Raw genomic sequence first — 18,876 nt, 5'->3', positions numbered from 1 at the left:
TCCTTTGAAATATTGTGCTTTTGTGATAACAATTTTACATATACGACAGATCAAAAGATCTATGAAATGGGTAACCAGAGACTAAAAGCTTAGTTAAGTTACAAAGATCTAGCTGATAGGAAAGTAAGTGGAAAAAAGAAAGACCCTTAAAAATCTTAAAAAAGGTCGCGCTTAGTTTTAAATTACTAGAAACGTTTTTCGTTTCAGAATTCATCAACGGTGAAAATGTTCGAGTGTTTTAAAAATTTCGTTTGGACCAGTATTCTGCGCATTCCAATCGGTGGTCAACCCAGAAAAAAAAACCAAAACGTTTTAAGCGTTCATTTTGGCTTTGATAGAAAAATGTTTTTCAATCGTTCTAAAACTAGCCACTTGCAACGTGCACCATTTAAACCGTATGTTTTCTTTTAAAAATTCATACCCGCACAGTAAAAAAAACATTATATAAGCCATATAATTTCATATTAGTGAAACTAGCAATTCACACGTCCAGAAAAGTTACTGATAAATATACGACTAGCATTTTTTCGCATTTTGAAATTGGGTGAGTAAAATTTTTTCCCAGTGTGAAACAGTGTGACCAGAATTTTTTCGTTGTATGGAATTGTGTGGCTACTGTCGTCTCCTAATGTGAAAATTACTAATTGTTTGAGTTTCGCTTCAAGTTTTGTGTTCGGGCCTATACGCAATAATCAAAAATTTTTCATATGAGAAAATCAACAGTTTAAGTGGCAAGAATCTCACGTATAAACTACATTTGGAGATTCGTTATAAAAGGTAATGTATTAGTTTCACACATGGTTCTTTCAAAAATTCGAAGTTTTTTTGTGCAAGACTAAGAAACTTCTTTTCTGAAAATTTGAGTTTCTGTAAATCGCCGCTTGTTATTTTGACAGACTTTCAATTTATCTTACTATATTAAACTTACAAAGTCTAGCTTCAAACAAAACACACATTCTGATTTTTGAAATTATTTGTTTGTACCTAGAAATAATTTTGCGACTAAAATTAAACAAAAATGTGCCTACTTTTTTGATTTTTCTTTAAAAAAAAATAGTAGTCACACAGCTTTTACAGTATGAAATTGTATGACTAGGTTTTTCAATGAACAATTGTGCTATCATTTTTGGAGATTTTTTTCTCCATAATCAATTTTCATAATCACACTTAGGGTATCAGTTTTTGAACATCCTAAATTTTAGTTTATACATTTTTTTGTTGATTTAGAAGAAAAATTAGTTATGAAAAATGCTAGTAATACAATTTTCATGGTATAAAATTGTATGACTAGCGTTTTTTTTTCATTAGTTTGATTAGTTTTATGTGTGATATTGTACGAATAGCAAGAATTGCTTTGTGTGGAGGTCAAACAAGGTAGCTAAACTATTTTGATCGGTTCAAATACTTGTGGTCTGTAATTTAAATTCAGAATGAAATACGAATGCTTTTTAATTCTGAAGTTCTTCATAGGTTACACTCTTTCCCTGTTTTTAAATAACTTTTATTGAGTTCTAGCGAGCGACAAAAAAGCTCTTGAATGTAAATTAGGTCGACAGAAATTCATTTGAATGAAATTTTTAAACTGTTCACATAATTATACGTCTAAATTACGCAACTCGAACTGCATTAGTTTTTATGTCGCCTGATATGATCACGTAGTCTGCCTGTGTGAAGTCTATTGCGTGTGGATAGTTGGTCAGGTGTCCCCCATTCAAGGCCACTCTAAGAAACTCCAGCTGACAGTCCACGATGACCTGAAAAGATCTAACTCACAAAAAAAAAACAAAAAATGAGAAAAATATAACTTAAAAATGACTGTTTTTTTAAATAAAAACATATCTGAATGATATATGATTTGGTAAAAACTATTATTGCATATATCGACATTGGCAATTTTACGGACATAGGAATCTGTAAAATGCTCAGTAAAATTAGTGAAAGAAACCTCAATAGAGCGGGTATCGTTATTCAAAGCCGCTCTGTGATTGGCCAAGTTCACTTGCTGGTTTCCCAGCCAATCAGATTGGCTCGATTTACTGCGAAATCTGGCCACCATTGCGAGGAGGTTGAAGGTAATCTGGAGTGCAGTGCTCTCCGATTTCTGCTCCACTGAACCTTGTTGGATGGTAATGTGGAATCTGAACAAATCTCAAAAATATTACAAAATATAAACTATAGCCTTAAATATACAGGGCTCAAAACAGACTTTCCAGTCTCAAGCTTCTTTAAAAGTATGTATATTTTATGATATGAAATTTTTCTGTAAAAGTTTTTAATTTTTTCTGTCTGAAAGAGGACGATCGGGATTCATGGGTAAATATTACCAGATAGATAGCGTTAATCGATACATATCGTAACCTAATTTGCTTTCCCTTCCTAATAACCTAATTTGCTAGGATAAAATGTAAAATAGAGCGATTTTTCGTCCCGAAAAATGACCCGTGCCAACCTCTTGGCGTCTCCAAGCGCGAGGGTTCCATTGACTATGATTTTTGATCCAGGCCACAACAGGGCTCTGTTGCCGCTTCTGTTGACATATCTGCAAATGGCAGTGTCTGGCTGAAACCACAAAGATTAATACTTGTCATATCAATTTCAATTTACAATTTTTTTTCAGTTCTGAGTCTCTTCAAAAACAGAGGAACTCACCCCAGATCGAATGATTGGCAGTTGTGTTTCGCGTACTATTGCTATCAACTGAAACGATAAACAATCATGGATAAAAATGAGCTTTTCTCTTTATCGTTCTTATAAAAAAAAACGCGAAATTTTCTTATTAATTACCTTAAAATGAACTTTTCTCTTTTTCGTTCTTAGAAAAAACTTGAAATTTACTGATGAGAAAAAACTTGAATTTACTTATTTACTGATGCATTTTTTTTCAGTTACCTACCAAAATCTAAAATTCAATCAAAAACATCTTTTATATTAGCTTCTCTCTATTTTATGTTCTTGGAATCTATGACTCACAGGGTTGTCAATTCTCAGCTGTGATATCTTCACTTTTCCAGAAATTTCCACCATCGTCAATTTTTCATTCGCGGGAACTTTGAGAGCCGTGTGAAACTGATTGTTAACCAACACCTTAAAAGAATCAATATGACGAAAAAGTAAAGCTAAATTTCCCATTTTTCCTTCTTTTTTGACAAAAGTTACAAATCACGCCTTTTTCTTATTGTTTTATCGTCATTTCTTGTTGTTATTATGATTTTTGTTGTCATCATAAAAGTTTCTTTTTATTTTTACTAAAGCACAGGTTTCCAGTTTTTCTGTGATTTGCATATTTTCTATTTGAACTGATAACTACACTGTAGCACAATTTTTTCTTTTTAAATTTATTCCAAATTTGAAAAATGAATTCAAACGTTCAAATTTTGAATGCTCTATAACATTGTTTGATCACAAAATCGAGGTACCTCAATGTAGCGATTCTTGTGAACAAACTGAAGAGTGAATAGCTCTTCTGCCATAAAAGGAAAGAAACTGTTGGGATTAGTGAGGTCCTTCACCTCCCAGTGCCCCCCTCTCTTGGCGCTCAAGTAGGTCTCGCTCTGAGTCATGCTCACTTGGAACCGCAAAGGGATCCCAGAGGCCACAGAGGAATGTGGTACTCCTGATCCACTTACAAAGTCCACTGTGAAGCTGAAACGGCAAATGAAACCTTAATGGCGCTACAAGATTATGTGCAAAAAAGCAACGTAATTTAAACGAAAAAAAGTGACCAAACTGAACAGCGTAGCAAAAAATAAGAGTAGAGGTAACAAAAGAATACAAAACTCTAGTGGTAAGACAAAAAAGTTTGAAGAAATAGAGTAACCAGTCGCTGTACACATTTGCAGAAAAAAACTAAAAACACTTTTAAAAAATTAAAAAGCATAAATATGTATAAACATATAAATATATATATATATTATATAAAACTTATGTATTCTCTTATGATTTAATTTTTTCAAACTAAACGATGACTGAACTAGTATAAAAAGCAAGATTGACTTTAATTTTGTAGCAGAAAAAGCTGTAGGAGCTTAGTCTCCAATCAAATTTTGTCTACATCATTATACAAGCAAAGTTTGTGGTCTATTTTTTCTCGACACTGAGACATTTTTCTTAAGGTTTTTTAAAATAGCGACCAATATGTTTATGATATGATACCAAACTTTAGCTTCTACGACTTTTCTTTGTGGCACTTAAGATTGAGCACTTAAAGCATAAGTCGTTTCATTTTCACGAAGTGGAAAGCAGGGGCAGTACAACAGTGCCGAAGTGCAACAGTTTTGAAAATCAAAATTTTGTTCAACAGTACCAAAAGTTATTTTGAATAACGTTTTTACTTATCACAAATCACAAGTGATTTTACTCAAACTGACTGAAATTTAAAAGGACAAAAATGACCATATATATTCATAGCGCTGGTTAAGCAAGCAAAAATTCCCCAAGCGCGGCTTCATAAATTTTTCTGAACATCAATTAACACATTTAAATTGTAAAATTTTTCGCTCGGTCTTACAAAAGAAAACAGTATTTACTCAAAAATGCAACCAACGCATATAACTCAAAATTTTCAAAACCATCATTTTTCGGAACTTTTGAACACATTTTCAGTTTTGACTCTATTGTACTTCGGCATTGTTGAACGCCCCCAAAAAAATAAAAAAGTCAGCAAAATGTTCTAAATACTCCACAAAAAACGAAAAACTGAATAAACAGGAGCAAGCTAAGCCCGCTGTTGGAATGAAAACAAAGCAACAGTACGAAACTGAAGTCAATCAATTGTGCTTGTCCATTTACTTTTGCAGCTGGGACTAGATTTTTTCAGCATTGAATTTATAACCTCACCATATAAATCATCATTCAATATTTTTTTTTGGTCTAAATCTCATAAATTTAGATCATCTAAGAGATCAGCTAAAACTTGTAAACGCCTTATAATGGCAAAATTTTGACTAAAATTATATAAGGCGGGTGATTGGATCAAAAAAGGGGCATCCAACAATCTTTTTTTTTGCACTCATGAGCAAAACTGAGTTAACTCACATTTTTATTTCTAGAATGATAGAAGGAAGCCCATTGTGAGAAAACTGTGCGCATGAAAAAACTTTTTCATCGTTAAATCTGTTGGGTGGTGCTTCTTCAAGTTTAAAAACTTACCCAGCCGAAAAGCGATCGACACTTCCATCTATGAGCAGTCGAGAGCCAGCCACGAAACCTGGATCGGACAAGGGCCGCACAACTGGAGTTTTCTTTAAACAGAGAGTAGTTAACATTTTTTCTTCGAAATAGCCGAATAACAAAACTGACCTATTTTTCGCCAGACAATACATTAGGTGCACGTTTAATGCATGACGCTGCACATTAATCGGTGATATCGGAGTTCTATGGGATACGAGCACTTGCAAATATTCCTGTTACTATTTTCAAAGCAAGCAATTACTACTTCTGAGACTGATCGCCCGAAAAATACGGGCTGAAAATCAAGGCCATTAAAAAAAAAGTAATAGGGATATTAGGTTGCTATGCAAGTAGCACAGAATGTTCCGACCGCAATGACAAAGTAAATAAATAGTGAATAATAGTGCACAATAAAAAACAATTAAAATTGACTTAAGAAATGAAAATAATAAACAAGGATAGCCGTTTGCTGTACAAGCAGCACAGAATGTTCAGACCATTATCTTTAAAAAATTCATTAGGAGGCCAAACTGTGCACTGGATAGGCGCACAATTTTGTTTCTGTATGTTCCTGGATTCAAAAGACAAGTCTTTGAACATGTTAAAATTTTGTCTGAACGATCAGAGAAAGAGAAAGAAAAACTAAGAACAAAGAACGCGTTCATGTGGCGGATTCCGCGTACAACCACAAATGCACAGTTTAGCCTCGTAATGATACGTAAATTCTTTTTTTTTTTTTTTCAAATTAGTTTCTTTTATAAAGACATATTCGTCAGTGAAACAGGCTACTTCGGCAATCATTTTGTCAAATTGACGAGGGAAACAAAAAAAACATTGAAAATATTCAATAAAAATAACTTAACTGTTTTTTCAATTTTTTGCAGATACTTTTTTGAATTGTTGAAGTTTTCATTGTCAAAATTGCGCTAAAAAAAATTTCAAATTGTTTTTTTTTCTTAGAAATTTTTTAAAAATTTTCGGTTTATTCTTCTATAAAAAATATGCTCGCTTGCTTTACAATCAAAATGGATATAAAACTCGTTTTAAACCATTTTTCTCGACATAAGGACAACTTTTGAAATGTTTTTTTAATGTTGTTTGAATCAAAGCTGAAAGGGCTTTAATTGGATATATCACTCTTGCCATTCCAATGAATATTGTGGCATTTTCTTTTGGTTGACAAACAAACTAAGCCGCTTTTCTTGCTTGAAATTAGACGAAAAAAAAATTGTTGAAATATTTTTCTCAATACTGGGGGAAATTTTTGAATTACGACTGAGAGGTTTTAAAATGACATATCAATGGACCCATTCCGATAATTATTTGTAGTACCTGATTTTGCATGAAAAACACTAAAAAAAGAAAAATAGAATAAGAAAAAATTAAAACGCACCCGAACACAAAACTCCTCCCTATTTTTTAAATGACCGGAATAGTTTTTCTGGATTACGTCGTTTTTAAAAAATATTGTGCAAAACTGCAAGACTAAAAAGTAAATACTCCTCTATTTAACGCCTCCTGTATATTCCTCCTTTATATTCCTCCTTTATATTGCTCTAGGAAACGTAAAAATTTGAGTACAATTAGAGTCCAATGCAGGGGCGGATTTAAGGGGGGGGGGCGGGGGGGGGGGGGGGGGTGGACGCTTTCTCTTCAGGGATTCGACCCCCTGCCGACCCAAAGGGTACCCCTTAATACTTTTTAAGAAATCCATTTTTGGCCGACCGACCCTAAAATTTTTCTAAAGGCGCCTTTGGCACCAATATATACTAATTTTGAGGGGGGAGCGCGCACCGAAAAAACGCGATTTTTAGGCCAAAATTTTCCAAAATCTGCCTAAAAACGACTTTTTGGTTTTTTCAAAGTTTTGACAGCGGCGCAGAAAATTTGGCCAAAACAGAGCCTTTTTAGTGGTTTGTGAGAGCTCGGAAAATCAATTTGCTCGACCTAAAAAACGAAAATTTTTTGTAAATCCGCCCGCCTCGAGAAAATCCTAGATCCGCCCCTGGTTTAATGTCCAGTGCCATTTTGTTTTTTGTAGAGTTTTGTTGAATTTGCAAAAATAGCTTTCAAAAAAACGAAGACCACTTTTTGTCGACACGGAGATAACTTCTTTCTGAGTCTTTTAGGACCCCTCTTCTGACTAAAAAGGCTTTACTGTGGTACCAAACGGGCCATCTACGAGCTCTCTGATAAATAGACGAAAATCTTCGAATTAAAACAATTAAAACACCGTAAGCCAAAGTTTGTTCCAGCTACTTTCAGTGACGCGGTTGGAACAATGATATCAAGGGTCACTGATCGAGTTTGTTCAACCATCTAGCTTAACCTGGAGGTACTTATTTAAAACAGAGCAAAAGCAGGATAATCATCATAAGGAAGTTATGTAGTTCTAGAAAAGTTTTGTTAACAACTGGTGATCTTTTAAAGAAGAATTTGCGTTTCTGCCGCAGATATTACTCTGAAAAACTGCTGACTAAAAGACCACTCTGCCAATCTTTTGATTTGTTTATAACTTTGATCTTATTAGCAAAAAGCAATATATATTTCAATTTATGGGAAAACTTGAGCTGTATCGTTCAAAAGTTGCATCGACAAAAGTTGCATTGCTTTGATAATGGACCATGGTTTAGATATTTTCTCAAAAAACGCAATAGACCGGCATTTGTAGACTAACTTTGTCTAAGGAATGTTTTACTAGCTCTCACGTTTCCTCAAACCGTATAATATTATCAGTTCCACATAACTGCCATAGAATTAAACAAGACTGCTCGTATCAGGGCGAAGCCTGAATGTTCCGACTGCCTTTTAAGGTTTATGGAGCAGCAGTAATAACATAAAAAATTAAATGAAATAAAAAAAATGAAATTTTTTTTTTAAATTTGAAATTTTTTATGAAAATCATCCCCCCACACGCCATATTAAGTACAAAAATTTAGATTTCGTTCCTTGTAACAAATCAATTATGGCAAATATGCTTCGTTCAACCAATTTGGAACGATTTATAACACGGATTAAATCTCCGCTTTCGCGGTATTAGCGTGAATTATATCGCGCGTTAATTGTCCCAAATTGGTCAAAATGGCCAAAATGGCAATCTTTAAACCCTCATAACTTTACGCAAAATGATCACAGGTGAAATATCTTTTCAAATTTAAGCTCAGGACAACAATGGCTTTCGAATGATATAAAAAAACTTCGTCAAAAATGGCTAGTTAAAAAGTCGAAATTTGTCTGAAGAAAAAAAAACCCACCCCGAGCACAAATATTCCGTTACTTTCGTATCGAAAGTCGGAACAAAAACAAAACTTTCGCAGATGAGTTAATTTTTTGGAAAACTTTACTGACTTTTGCGATGTTTTCCAAATTGAAATCAAACCGAAAATAAAACGAACTAGCAGGCAACGGCTTCGATGTGGAACAAAACTACATAGAAATTGATTCTAGAGACCCTCAAGCAAGACTTTGAAAGTTGCGCCTATTTCATATTCAAACTCTATCGCACTGAGATTCAAAGCCACACTCGGAAATCCCGCAATTCAAACACTTGGAAAACGCCTAAAATTCGCCGCAGTTTAATTCCTAGCCCTGATTGTGTCAACGTCTTGACTAAGACGCCTCCAAGGAGAAAGATGCATGTGATATTAGACAAAAAAAAGTCTTTGATGCAAAACGTTTTATGGTTCCAGATATAGGACACAACATTGAAGAAGTCTCAAATAAAGCTCAACAAGACTGCTGGTATCAGTGCAAAGCCCTGAATGTTCCGACTGCATTTTAACGTCTATGAAGCAGTAATAACATGAAAAAATTGAAAATATCAAACGTAATAAATGGAAAGATTTTTTGTTTAATTTGAGATTTTTTGTGAAAATGATCCCCCCACACAATAAAATTCAAAGTAATAGATTTTGCTCCTAATAACAAACCAATTATGGCAAATAAGCTTCCTTTCACAAAATTGCAACGATTTCTAGGACTGATTAAATCTCTGCTTACGCGTTGAAAGCGCGAAATTGTTAATCGCGCGTTAATTGTCCCAAATTGGCCAAAAAGGCAATTTTTAAGCCATAACTTTACCAAAAAATAATCACAGGTGAATTATCTTTTCAAGTTTAAGCTCAAGACAACAATAACTTTTGAGTGATATAAAAAATTGTCAAAAATAGTTAGTTAAAGAGTGGAAATTTGTCTGAAAAAAAAAACACCCCGAGCACAAATAATCCGTATCATTCGATACGAAATGCGGAACAACTGGACTACTCGTATCAAGGCAAAGCCCTGGATGTTCTGATTGATTTTCAGGGTCTATGGTGGTGTGCTGGCTTTAAATAACGATGAACTTTTCAAAAACTGAAGAAAAATTTAAAAATACAAGCCATATAAATTCAAAGTAATAGATTTTACTCCAAGCAACGCAGCATTTATGACAAACAGCCTGTTTTAATCACTTTAGACCAATATTTTGACCAATTAAATTTCCGCTTATGCGTTAACAGCGCGAAATCTAGCGCGCGTTTATTGTCACAAACTGACCAAAATGGCAATCTTGAGGCTCTCATAACTTAACGACACGTTATTATAGGAAAAATATATGTTACAATCGATCTCAAGACAAAAACACCTCCCGAATGGTATAAGTTAACCCCGTCAAACAGGCTAGTTAAACAGTCAAATTTTGTCTGGCGAAAAAATACAATAGAGGTTTCATCGGTCTATGTTTTTGTTCCGACTTTCGCAGAAATTGACGGAATATTTGTCCTCAGAGCACAAACATTCCGTTACTTTCAGCGAAAGTCGGAACAAAAACACAGACTTATGAAACCTCTAACATTATATAGGAGCATTCAGCAGAACTGAAGGATCTTATTGTTCCAACTATTGAAACTGGGGAGAAAACTGGATTTCAGGTGATTTCAGTTTTTTTAATTGTTCCGACCAATGAAAATGGAGAGGAACTTTGTATTCTTGTGTTTTTATTTTTTGTTTTCCACGCAAAATTATCGGATATGGTTGAGTAATATATCATATTGAAGCCCTTTCTATGAATCGAACCTTTTTAAAAATTTCCAAAACTTTTTCTGGTGTCGAGAAAAACGGGTTTACAATTTTTTGATATTTCGCCTCAACTTGAGCAAATAAAGAAAGCGAGCAGGCTTCCAACAGCTGAATTATGCCTAATTCAAAACCCTGCAATTCAACTTTAAGCAAATAAAACTAGTTTTTGGAGTCTTTTAGCCTCGTTTTGGGAACCCATCAATTTTCAGCAATGAATTTTGAAAAAAAAATTTAAATTTTCTGTTTTGTTTTTTTAGTCGTTTTTCTACAAAATGTTTATCCAATTTTCCTATAATAATATGACTGTCTAATATGCCTAAATTATATTTCTACTTCAGATCCTTTTATCACACCAAGCAGAAAAAACTACACTAATATGAAAAAAAAATTTTCTAAACCGTAGTTTCCTAGAGAATATGGTCGGACAACTCTGTGCTACTTGCACAGTAACCGGCAATCGTTGTTTTATTTTCGTTATGTTTTTTACGCAAAATCAGGTACTACAAATAATCATTGGACTAGGTTGAGTGATGTACCATATTAAAGCCCTTATAGTCGTATTGCGAACACCAAAAACTTTTAAATTCCACAGTGTCGAGAAAAATAGGTTTGAAAGTTTTGAATTTTTTTCTTATTTCGAGCGAAAAAAGCGAGCGAGCAGTCTTTTTTAATTTCTTAAAACATTGCAATAGCTTAAATTAAAACTTGAAAATTTTGTTTGATTTGAGCAACCGTAGTTTACCCTGAATATTTTAGCGCGTTTTTGGAATGAAATTTTTCAAAAATTCAAAAAACTGCAAAAAGATTGAAAAAAATTTTTCGAAAATTTTTTGATTTCTTATTCGTTTTTTTTCGTATTTTTTTCTACAAAAACTGTTTTTCAATTTGATTTTTATAGTATGACTGTCGAATATACCTAATCCCCAGTTTTCTTTTTCAGCTCCTTTCATAACACCACGCCGAAAAAAAACGACAATAATTTGAAATAACTTTGTTAAATTTTTTCAAGACTATGATCGGAACATTCTGTGCTACTTGCACAGTAACCGACCATCCTCGTTAACTATATGCTCCCCTTTTGGAAAAGGGGAGCTAATTTGTTATAAGGTACAAAATTCATGGATGATTAGCTGTTCAATTATTCCTTCAAAGGGGGTCAATTTGTTACAAGGCACTATTGTACGCATATAGTTGAAAAGACTGCTCATATCAGGGCAAAGCCCTGAATGATCCGACTGCCCTTTAATTGATCTCGGATAGTTTTTGGTAAATTAAACATTCGCAAAACTATGAATTTTAGGCTGATAATATCGGAAATTAAGCGTTGCAATTTGAGTTGTATGGAGTTAATAAAACCAATTACCTGCCTCGATTCAATTTGGAACGATATTGTAGTGCGGGATAAAAAAACAAACAGTCTTAGACAAACTCATGGCAGCCTACTATAGTGGTGTGGACACTTGATCCCCCGAGAGACGAGAGTCTTAGAAAAATGGTCTGAATAAAAAAGCCACCAAAAACATATTTGTCCTTCACTTTCTTCGAAAGTGGGAACAACAAATTTTAAGAAAGGAAACGTTATGCATGAATCCTTTAAAATGCTTCGAATTGCTTTAATTTATTTTGAACAATGTTAGGTAATATTATCTTGTTTTTCTTAATTGGCGTTGCTCACGACGGTTTCTTTTTTTGAATTGGTTTCTCAGTGGCACCGGTTTTGACTTAACAAAAATTTTGTGCGTTTTTTTTACTTGTGCCGATCGGGGCTATATTTTTTCCATCCGTTTATCCTGTTAATCGCGCCGGTTGCGTCTTTTTTTTGTAGATTTTTGACTCGCGATAGTTTTTATGTTTTTTATCGCGTCGACCTGGAATTACCGGGAGGTTCGGTTTTTATCTTAAGATGCAGGACCTCGACCCGGTGCAATAAATGAAATTCTATTTCCAATTAATGGATTATAGTCAACTCTAGATGCGACGAATTGTCGGTTGTCGCCATTCTGAACAAAGTTTATATTTTACGTTTGCATACTCAAAAGTTTGATTACTAAAGAAAATGCTGAAATATGTTTGTAATGTTGCACAATATATGCATAATAACACAAAGTTTCGACACTATTCAGAATTGCAGGCCCATACGCTTAATTGTTAAACTTTGAACTGTCTATTTTAGATGCTGGCCCTTGGCGGGTTATTATAAGACGAGTTTTTGAAAATAACGGTTGTATTTTACGTTTCTGCTTGGAAACTGGGGTGACAAACCGGGTTTTGTTCGCAGAGGAGACACTTCGGAAGACTGTAGACGTTGTTCGGATCCCAGGAGTGGAAGGGTTCCGGGCCACCCTCAGTCATCATCACTTCCGAATTAGAAAAAAGCCACCCGGACAAAAGAAAGATAACAAAACTGTTTTCGATTTGATCAATTACGCTGAGCTCAATTCAATTTTTTAAATTGATTTAATTGTGTTATTCTATTTTGATTGACGCTGAAATGGATGCTGCGAATCTATTGAATAAGAGAAACGCTTTTAAGTAAACAACTTCATGTTTCTTTCTGTCTTACTCTCTGTTTTTTATTACGTAATTTATTATTATATTTTTTCTCAGATGACATTTACCATTTTTACCTCAGAAAAACTTTAAATTGGTCTAAAGAAAATACAAAAAACATATAGTACTGAAGCCTCTGGTCAATCATTTGACTGCAGTTTTGGACCATTTCAAACATGTTGTAACGCAGCTAAAACTGACTTGTGTTTACCACAAGTGTTAGAGCTATTTTCGAATGATAGTTATTTGTGAGCCAAAAAATATAACCACGAAAATAGTCTGATTGCTGAAGTTAAACACGTCTCAATGTTTAACTAACAATATAAAAACGATTCACGTGAATGTATTTTTGAGTAATACGATAAAAACTCACAATGTTAATGCGTTATTTTGCTCATTTAGACAGCCAGGATGATTTATTTTATAAGTTACCTACGTTGCCTCCATCTTATTTTTAATCAAAAATAATCGACAGTATGAGCTGCTGTGTTTGTAAGTCAAAAGTTTAAAAAATGACTTGATTTTACCTGTTTAGCACATGGTATTGTTTTTGTCAAAAATTCCACTTGATTTTATCTTACAAACCTCCACGAAAAAATTGATTAATTGATAAAAAATAAACACGTTTATAGACAATAGCAAAACGTTGTTCAATAACTAAACTCAAAACAGCTCAAATTGACAATCTAAGTTTTCTACGACTATAGCTTTCTGTTCCTTTCGAGTTTTTTTGTGCGCATCGAAAAACGATTGGTTTGAAACCGCTTTCATTTGAGAAATTGATTATGTGTTGATTTCATTTCACCGTCATTATTCGACCAGTGTTCTTCAATCGACCTGCGGACAAAATGTCTAGCAAAGACCGATTCCCCGACATTCCAATTCCCGAGGAGATCCGAGACCCGACTACGAAGGCGTGTTACACGAAGGGACGCTTCCTCGGCAAAGGAGGCTTCGCGAAATGTTTCGAACTAACAGACAAATCAAACGGACAGATTTACGCGGGAAAAATTGTGCCCAAGTTACTTTTAGTGAAGCCCCAGCAGAAAGACAAAATGAAAATGGAGATCAATCTCCATAGCAGAATGGACCACCCACATATAGTGAAGTTTTATTCACACTTCGAAGACAATGATTTCATTTACATCGTGCTGGAACTGTGCAAGCGGAGGTCGCTGATGGAGCTGCACAAGAGACGCAAGTCCATCACGGAGGAGGAAGCGAGGTACTTTATTCACCAGATTTTGCAGTCTGTGAGCTACATACACGAGCGAGGGGTGGTGCATCGTGATCTGAAATTGGGCAACTTGTTTTTGAACGACCTGGTCCAGGTGAAGATTGGGGACTTTGGTCTGGCCACGAGGATTGAGAGTCCACAGGACCGGAGAAAGACAATCTGCGGAACTCCAAACTACATCGGTAAGATAACTCTTCTAATGAAACCAAACCATAGTAAGTAAAAATCTCTATGTTGTTTAGCTCGTGAGTGAATGATAAAATGTTGTAACCAGAAGAATTAGTTTTTTAAAGTCTGTCATAAAGTTAACCAGATTTTCAATATCTGTTATACTGATATTGATGATATTTTTATTAACTCCATGCATGACTCAAATTGCAACACTTATTTTTTGGTATAATCAGCCTAATGTTAAAATTTGCCAATCTTTAATTTACCAAAAACTATCCGAGACCAAATAAAGATCAGTCAGAACAGTCAGGGCTTTGCCCTGATACGAGCAGTCTTGTTTTTATTCAGTCAATTTTTTAATTTTCAAGTGAGCGTTTGATACCATCTGAAAATTCGTTTTCCTGAGATCAAAATTAATAGAGATATTTCAACTATGAACAATTTTTGAAAAATTATATTTATTTTGGTTTAAATTTGGGATAATTTCACGACTATAATTCGAAATGGGATTAAAAGCGCGAATTTTTTGTTGCACCAAAGTGTAAGCGACAAACAAAAATCATTCTAAATTGAACTGAAGAAAACTATTTGCTCTGAATAATGCGTAACCTTGCACAAAATACATCACTTGGTACTTTACCTAGCTAGTGAGCGCCGATACTTTTAGTAATAAAAAATTTTTCCTTTCATTTGCACAATTTATCGGAGTTTTTCTGACACAAAAACGTGCAACTTTCTAAAACAAAAATGATTTTCTGAACAAGAGGGATCGCACAATTACGTTTCAAGACAGTTTTTTGAGACTTACATAAAACAAAGGTACCATTTGATCGGCTTTGCTCCACCGAAGGAAAAAACCAAACGTTTAGAAATAACAGGATAATTTTTTGTACTTTGGGAGAATTTATATAGGGGTGGCAATTTTTCAGTAGATACCCAAGAGGGGAGGGTTAATTGTTAAGTAGATCCAAATTTTTTGAAGTTTGATTTATGAGTTTTAAATACAGTTGTAAATGCTTTAATATAAGTAGCGAGCCTACGAGCGATCCTATTGGTACCTTAAATCAACCAAACAGATTTCCTATGCCTCATTTTCCTCCTGTGAATTTTAAATTTTTTAGTAAACGATTTCGCTATCTACAAAAACTGATTCTTGAAGTTTTTCAAACATGATATAGGTGACTATCCGAACTGAGGTAATTGACAATATTCACGCGAATATGGCCGCCTACGATCGTTCTAAATAGCGAACAAAGTTTGACGGAAGCGGGTTGACTATTTCTATAATTGACTGACTCAAAACGTTTTCCAAGACTGCTTTCAGAGCCAATAAATGCTAATATTGAAACAAGAGCGCGGTAAAAAAAGTAGTCCGGTAAAAAAAAGACAGATTCGGAAAAATCACTCGTATACAGAAGTGATTCTCAAGTTAAAAATTAATGACTCATCCGTTCAACGATAGTAGTAATCTATTAAAAACAAATTAATTACTTGGAACTAATGACTTGGACGAGCATCAAAATTAAGGCAACACTAATTGCTTTTAAAGTGACCGAAACATTATTAGTTAACTGTTAAACTTGAAATTGGTTAGCTTGAAATGTATTCTTAGATTATTGTTTAACTTGAATTTGGTTAATTTTTTTCGATTTTTTTTATACAAATCAGAAAAATAAACATAATGTTCTCTTTTCAGCCCCTGAAGTATTGCAGAAGAAAGGGCACAGCTACGAAGTTGACATTTGGGCCATAGGATGTATCCTGTACACGCTGCTAGTGGGAAAACCTCCTTTTGAAACACAGACTCTGAATGACACGTACGAGCGAATCAAAGCCAACGACTACCATATCCCGTCTAAGCTCGGCCATGACGCCGCATCCTTAATACGAAGGCTCCTTTCGGCCGACCCGAGCAAACGGCCGAAACTAAGAGACATTATGGTGGACCCATTTATGATAAATGGGTTTCTGCCCAAAATGTTGCCATCTTCCTGCCTTAACATGACACCGAGATTGAATCTTCTCCAAAACCCAGCAAGTAACAACTCGGAAGAAACGTCGGATCAGATGAAACGGAAAGCACTCCAGAGTGTGAACGGAGGTGACAACATAAATATGAACCAGCTGTCTCGAGGAACGAAGTCTCGTATCGGCTCTTCAATCAACGACTTGAACATCAACCGGCCGAAAACAGTCGCCAGCTCGCTCGGGAAAGCGAACAGTATGAACAAATCAAGCGACGATATTGTCGACATGAGCCAAGTTTCGCCAATGAAACATCTTCAGGAGCTGAAGTCGATGATTCATTACATTGACAAAATGAACGATCACCAATTTGTGAGTAAGCTCAACGAGGACCAAGAGTCTCCGGATCTGATTCCCATTTACTGGGTCAGCAAATGGGTGGACTATTCGGACAAGTATGGGCTGAGCTACCAGCTATGCGATGGATCCGTTGGAGTCCTATTCAATGACAATAGCCGAATGGTGCTGTTCCAGGACGAGGAGAACATTCAGTTCATTGACCACAGACACAAGGAAACCTTTCACTCTATGAGCGATTTTCCAGGTGAACTGAAAAAGAAGATCACGTTGTTGAAGTATTTCAGAAGTTACATGAGTGAACACTTGTTGAAAACAGGAGGTGACGTTGAGCGACCAGTGGACGAAGTTGTTAAAAGCCGATTGCCTTTTTTGAGGACCTGGTTCAGAACAAGAAACGCAATTGTGTTGTTTTTAAGTAATGGGACCATCCAAATCAACTTTTTCCAATGCCATTCTAAAATAATGTTGTGTCCGGTCATGCAAGCTATATCTTACATTGATGAAGATAAAAACTTCAGGACATTCAGTGCTTCTGCTTTCCGATCAGGAGTGATTACAAAGCACCTGCACAGTCGACTTAAATATGCACTTTTGATGATCGACAAGTTAGCCCATAATTTGCCCGCCAGCTCAGATAGCGTGACCTCTTCGCATCCTCACAACCACCATCATCATCATAATCAGAATCACCTCACTGGCCATCATAATCGACCTCCCACATCCAAAAAGGGACTCCCTGAAAAATGAGAAAAAAATATCGGAGAAAGTAGATTATTAAAAACGACTCTGAATTCAAAATTTTCCATTTTACACTCAGGAGTTGATAATACAAAATATTTGTAAATTCTAAAATTTCGTTCTTTATTTTTTTATGTAATAAGAATTCAGACGGAAGAATCTAAAAACTGTCAGCGAATTTCAGTTTTCTGTTGTTTTGTTAGTTAAAAATTCAAAGAAATCGATGGAATATTTTATCTTTGTCACATAGGAAAATTATACACTTTTCAAACGTTGTATTTTGAAAAGCTAATGCTGACACAGCAGAACTAATGGTCTATTTGCCAACTGTATTTGATATGAACCAAGCTGAATCGTAAGTTCACTTTAGCTATTGACATTATATTCGAGATACGGTTTAGTGTAAACAACGAAACACGAAAAACAGTTCAAGAAGTTTGTCGAAAATGGCCGCCGAAGCTCCTGTTAGCTCCGAACCCGAAATTCGTCTCGGATACTGGGACATCCGCGGTTTGGTCGAGCCAATCCGAATGATTTTGTACCACAAAGGCATTCCTTATAAGTTCGAAACTTTCCCGATGGATGAGAGAGGAAAACTTCACCCGGCATGGCACGAGGGAAAACTGGAACTGGGACTGGATTTCCCGAACCTTCCCTATTACATTGACAAGGATATCCAAATTGCACAAAGTGGGGCTATTTTGAAATATGTGGCGAATAAATATGGAATGGGGGCTGAGAATTCGTTGGAAGAGGCTAAAATGAATGAAGTTGCAGACCTGATCAAACTTGAACTTCATTATTTCTTCTTCTTGACATGCTATAGTCGCGACCAGTTCGAGACTATGAAGCAAGTATCCGTTCCGCAGGCTACCGGAGTGTTCAAACAACTGGATCAGTTTTTGGAAGAGAAGACGTGGCTGTTTGGAGACCGACTGACTTATCCTGACTTCCATTTATGGTCCATGATGGATGCTTATTTGATTCTGGAACCAACTGTGATGGACGGATGTGAGAGACTTCAGAAGTACAAGGAGAGATTCGAGGAGATCCCGTCTGTAAAAGAGTACACCTCGAGAGCTGAGTTCAATAAGTACCAGTTATGTCATCCTATTGCAGCCTTCGGAGGCTCAGGAAAACCACCCCAGTAGAAAGAACAAGAACACGAAAACAGACAAGAACACTTTCATATAATAACAACAAATGATCGAGACACACGAATAATAAATAATATGAATAATTATCATGGAATTGTCAAAAATTTTGAATTAAATAAAAACAAAGATGTATTTTGTAGCCACTGAGGGGATTCGTGGCAAGATTGTGAGTATGTGTGTGGTTGGGGGGATATGGGTATGGATGATTCTTTTCGTAAGTTCGAACTTCTTACTCAGCCTTCGGTACTTTTAACGACATCCATTTGTGATCAACCAATTCAAACTTTTTGAAGGAAACTTCTGCGCCATTTTCTTTTTATACTAATTCTGAGGTGAGTTGTGGGGTTTTTTGGTTTTTTTTATTTAAAAACAATTTGTTATTTCAGCAGAAGGTTAGAAGATACATTTGTTCCTAGAAATGAAGTTAAAGAAAACTTGAAAAATTTGCAAGACTGCTACAGGTCGGAAGCG

General features: G+C 35.2%; 3 protein-coding genes across 3 annotated transcripts; 2 read left to right on the top strand and 1 right to left on the bottom strand.

The window, feature by feature from the left end:
- Nucleotides 1–1,418: 1,418 nt before the first annotated feature.
- Nucleotides 1,419–12,796, bottom strand: LOC134852618 (uncharacterized). Its single transcript, XM_063868561.1, has 8 exons — nucleotides 12,490–12,796; nucleotides 5,149–5,240; nucleotides 3,417–3,642; nucleotides 2,971–3,084; nucleotides 2,650–2,697; nucleotides 2,450–2,559; nucleotides 1,946–2,138; nucleotides 1,419–1,754 (listed from the first exon to the last, which is right to left on the bottom strand). Exons 1-8 carry the CDS (start codon nucleotides 12,580–12,582, stop codon nucleotides 1,608–1,610), a joined length of 1,023 nt encoding a protein of 340 aa, XP_063724631.1. The 5' UTR covers nucleotides 12,583–12,796; the 3' UTR covers nucleotides 1,419–1,607.
- A 128-nt stretch (nucleotides 12,797–12,924) lies between these two features.
- On the top strand, nucleotides 12,925–17,374 carry LOC134852586 (serine/threonine-protein kinase PLK1-like). The gene is made up of 2 exons (XM_063868559.1): nucleotides 12,925–14,196; nucleotides 15,882–17,374. Exons 1-2 carry the CDS (start codon nucleotides 13,626–13,628, stop codon nucleotides 17,255–17,257), a joined length of 1,947 nt encoding a protein of 648 aa, XP_063724629.1. The 5' UTR covers nucleotides 12,925–13,625; the 3' UTR covers nucleotides 17,258–17,374.
- Nucleotides 17,375–17,560: 186 nt separating this feature from the next.
- On the top strand, nucleotides 17,561–18,531 carry LOC134852634 (glutathione S-transferase class-mu 26 kDa isozyme-like). The gene has a single exon (XM_063868562.1). It carries the CDS (start codon nucleotides 17,695–17,697, stop codon nucleotides 18,397–18,399), a length of 705 nt encoding a protein of 234 aa, XP_063724632.1. The 5' UTR covers nucleotides 17,561–17,694; the 3' UTR covers nucleotides 18,400–18,531.
- The last annotated feature ends 345 nt before the right edge of the window (nucleotides 18,532–18,876 follow it).

Source organism: Symsagittifera roscoffensis, chromosome 1 (assembly GCF_963678635.1).
Source record: "Symsagittifera roscoffensis chromosome 1, txSymRosc1.1, whole genome shotgun sequence".
NCBI classification, from domain to species: domain Eukaryota; kingdom Metazoa; phylum Xenacoelomorpha; order Acoela; family Convolutidae; genus Symsagittifera; species Symsagittifera roscoffensis.
Note: the sequence above shows the minus strand (reverse complement) of the source record. Positions and strands in the feature narration are given on the sequence as shown.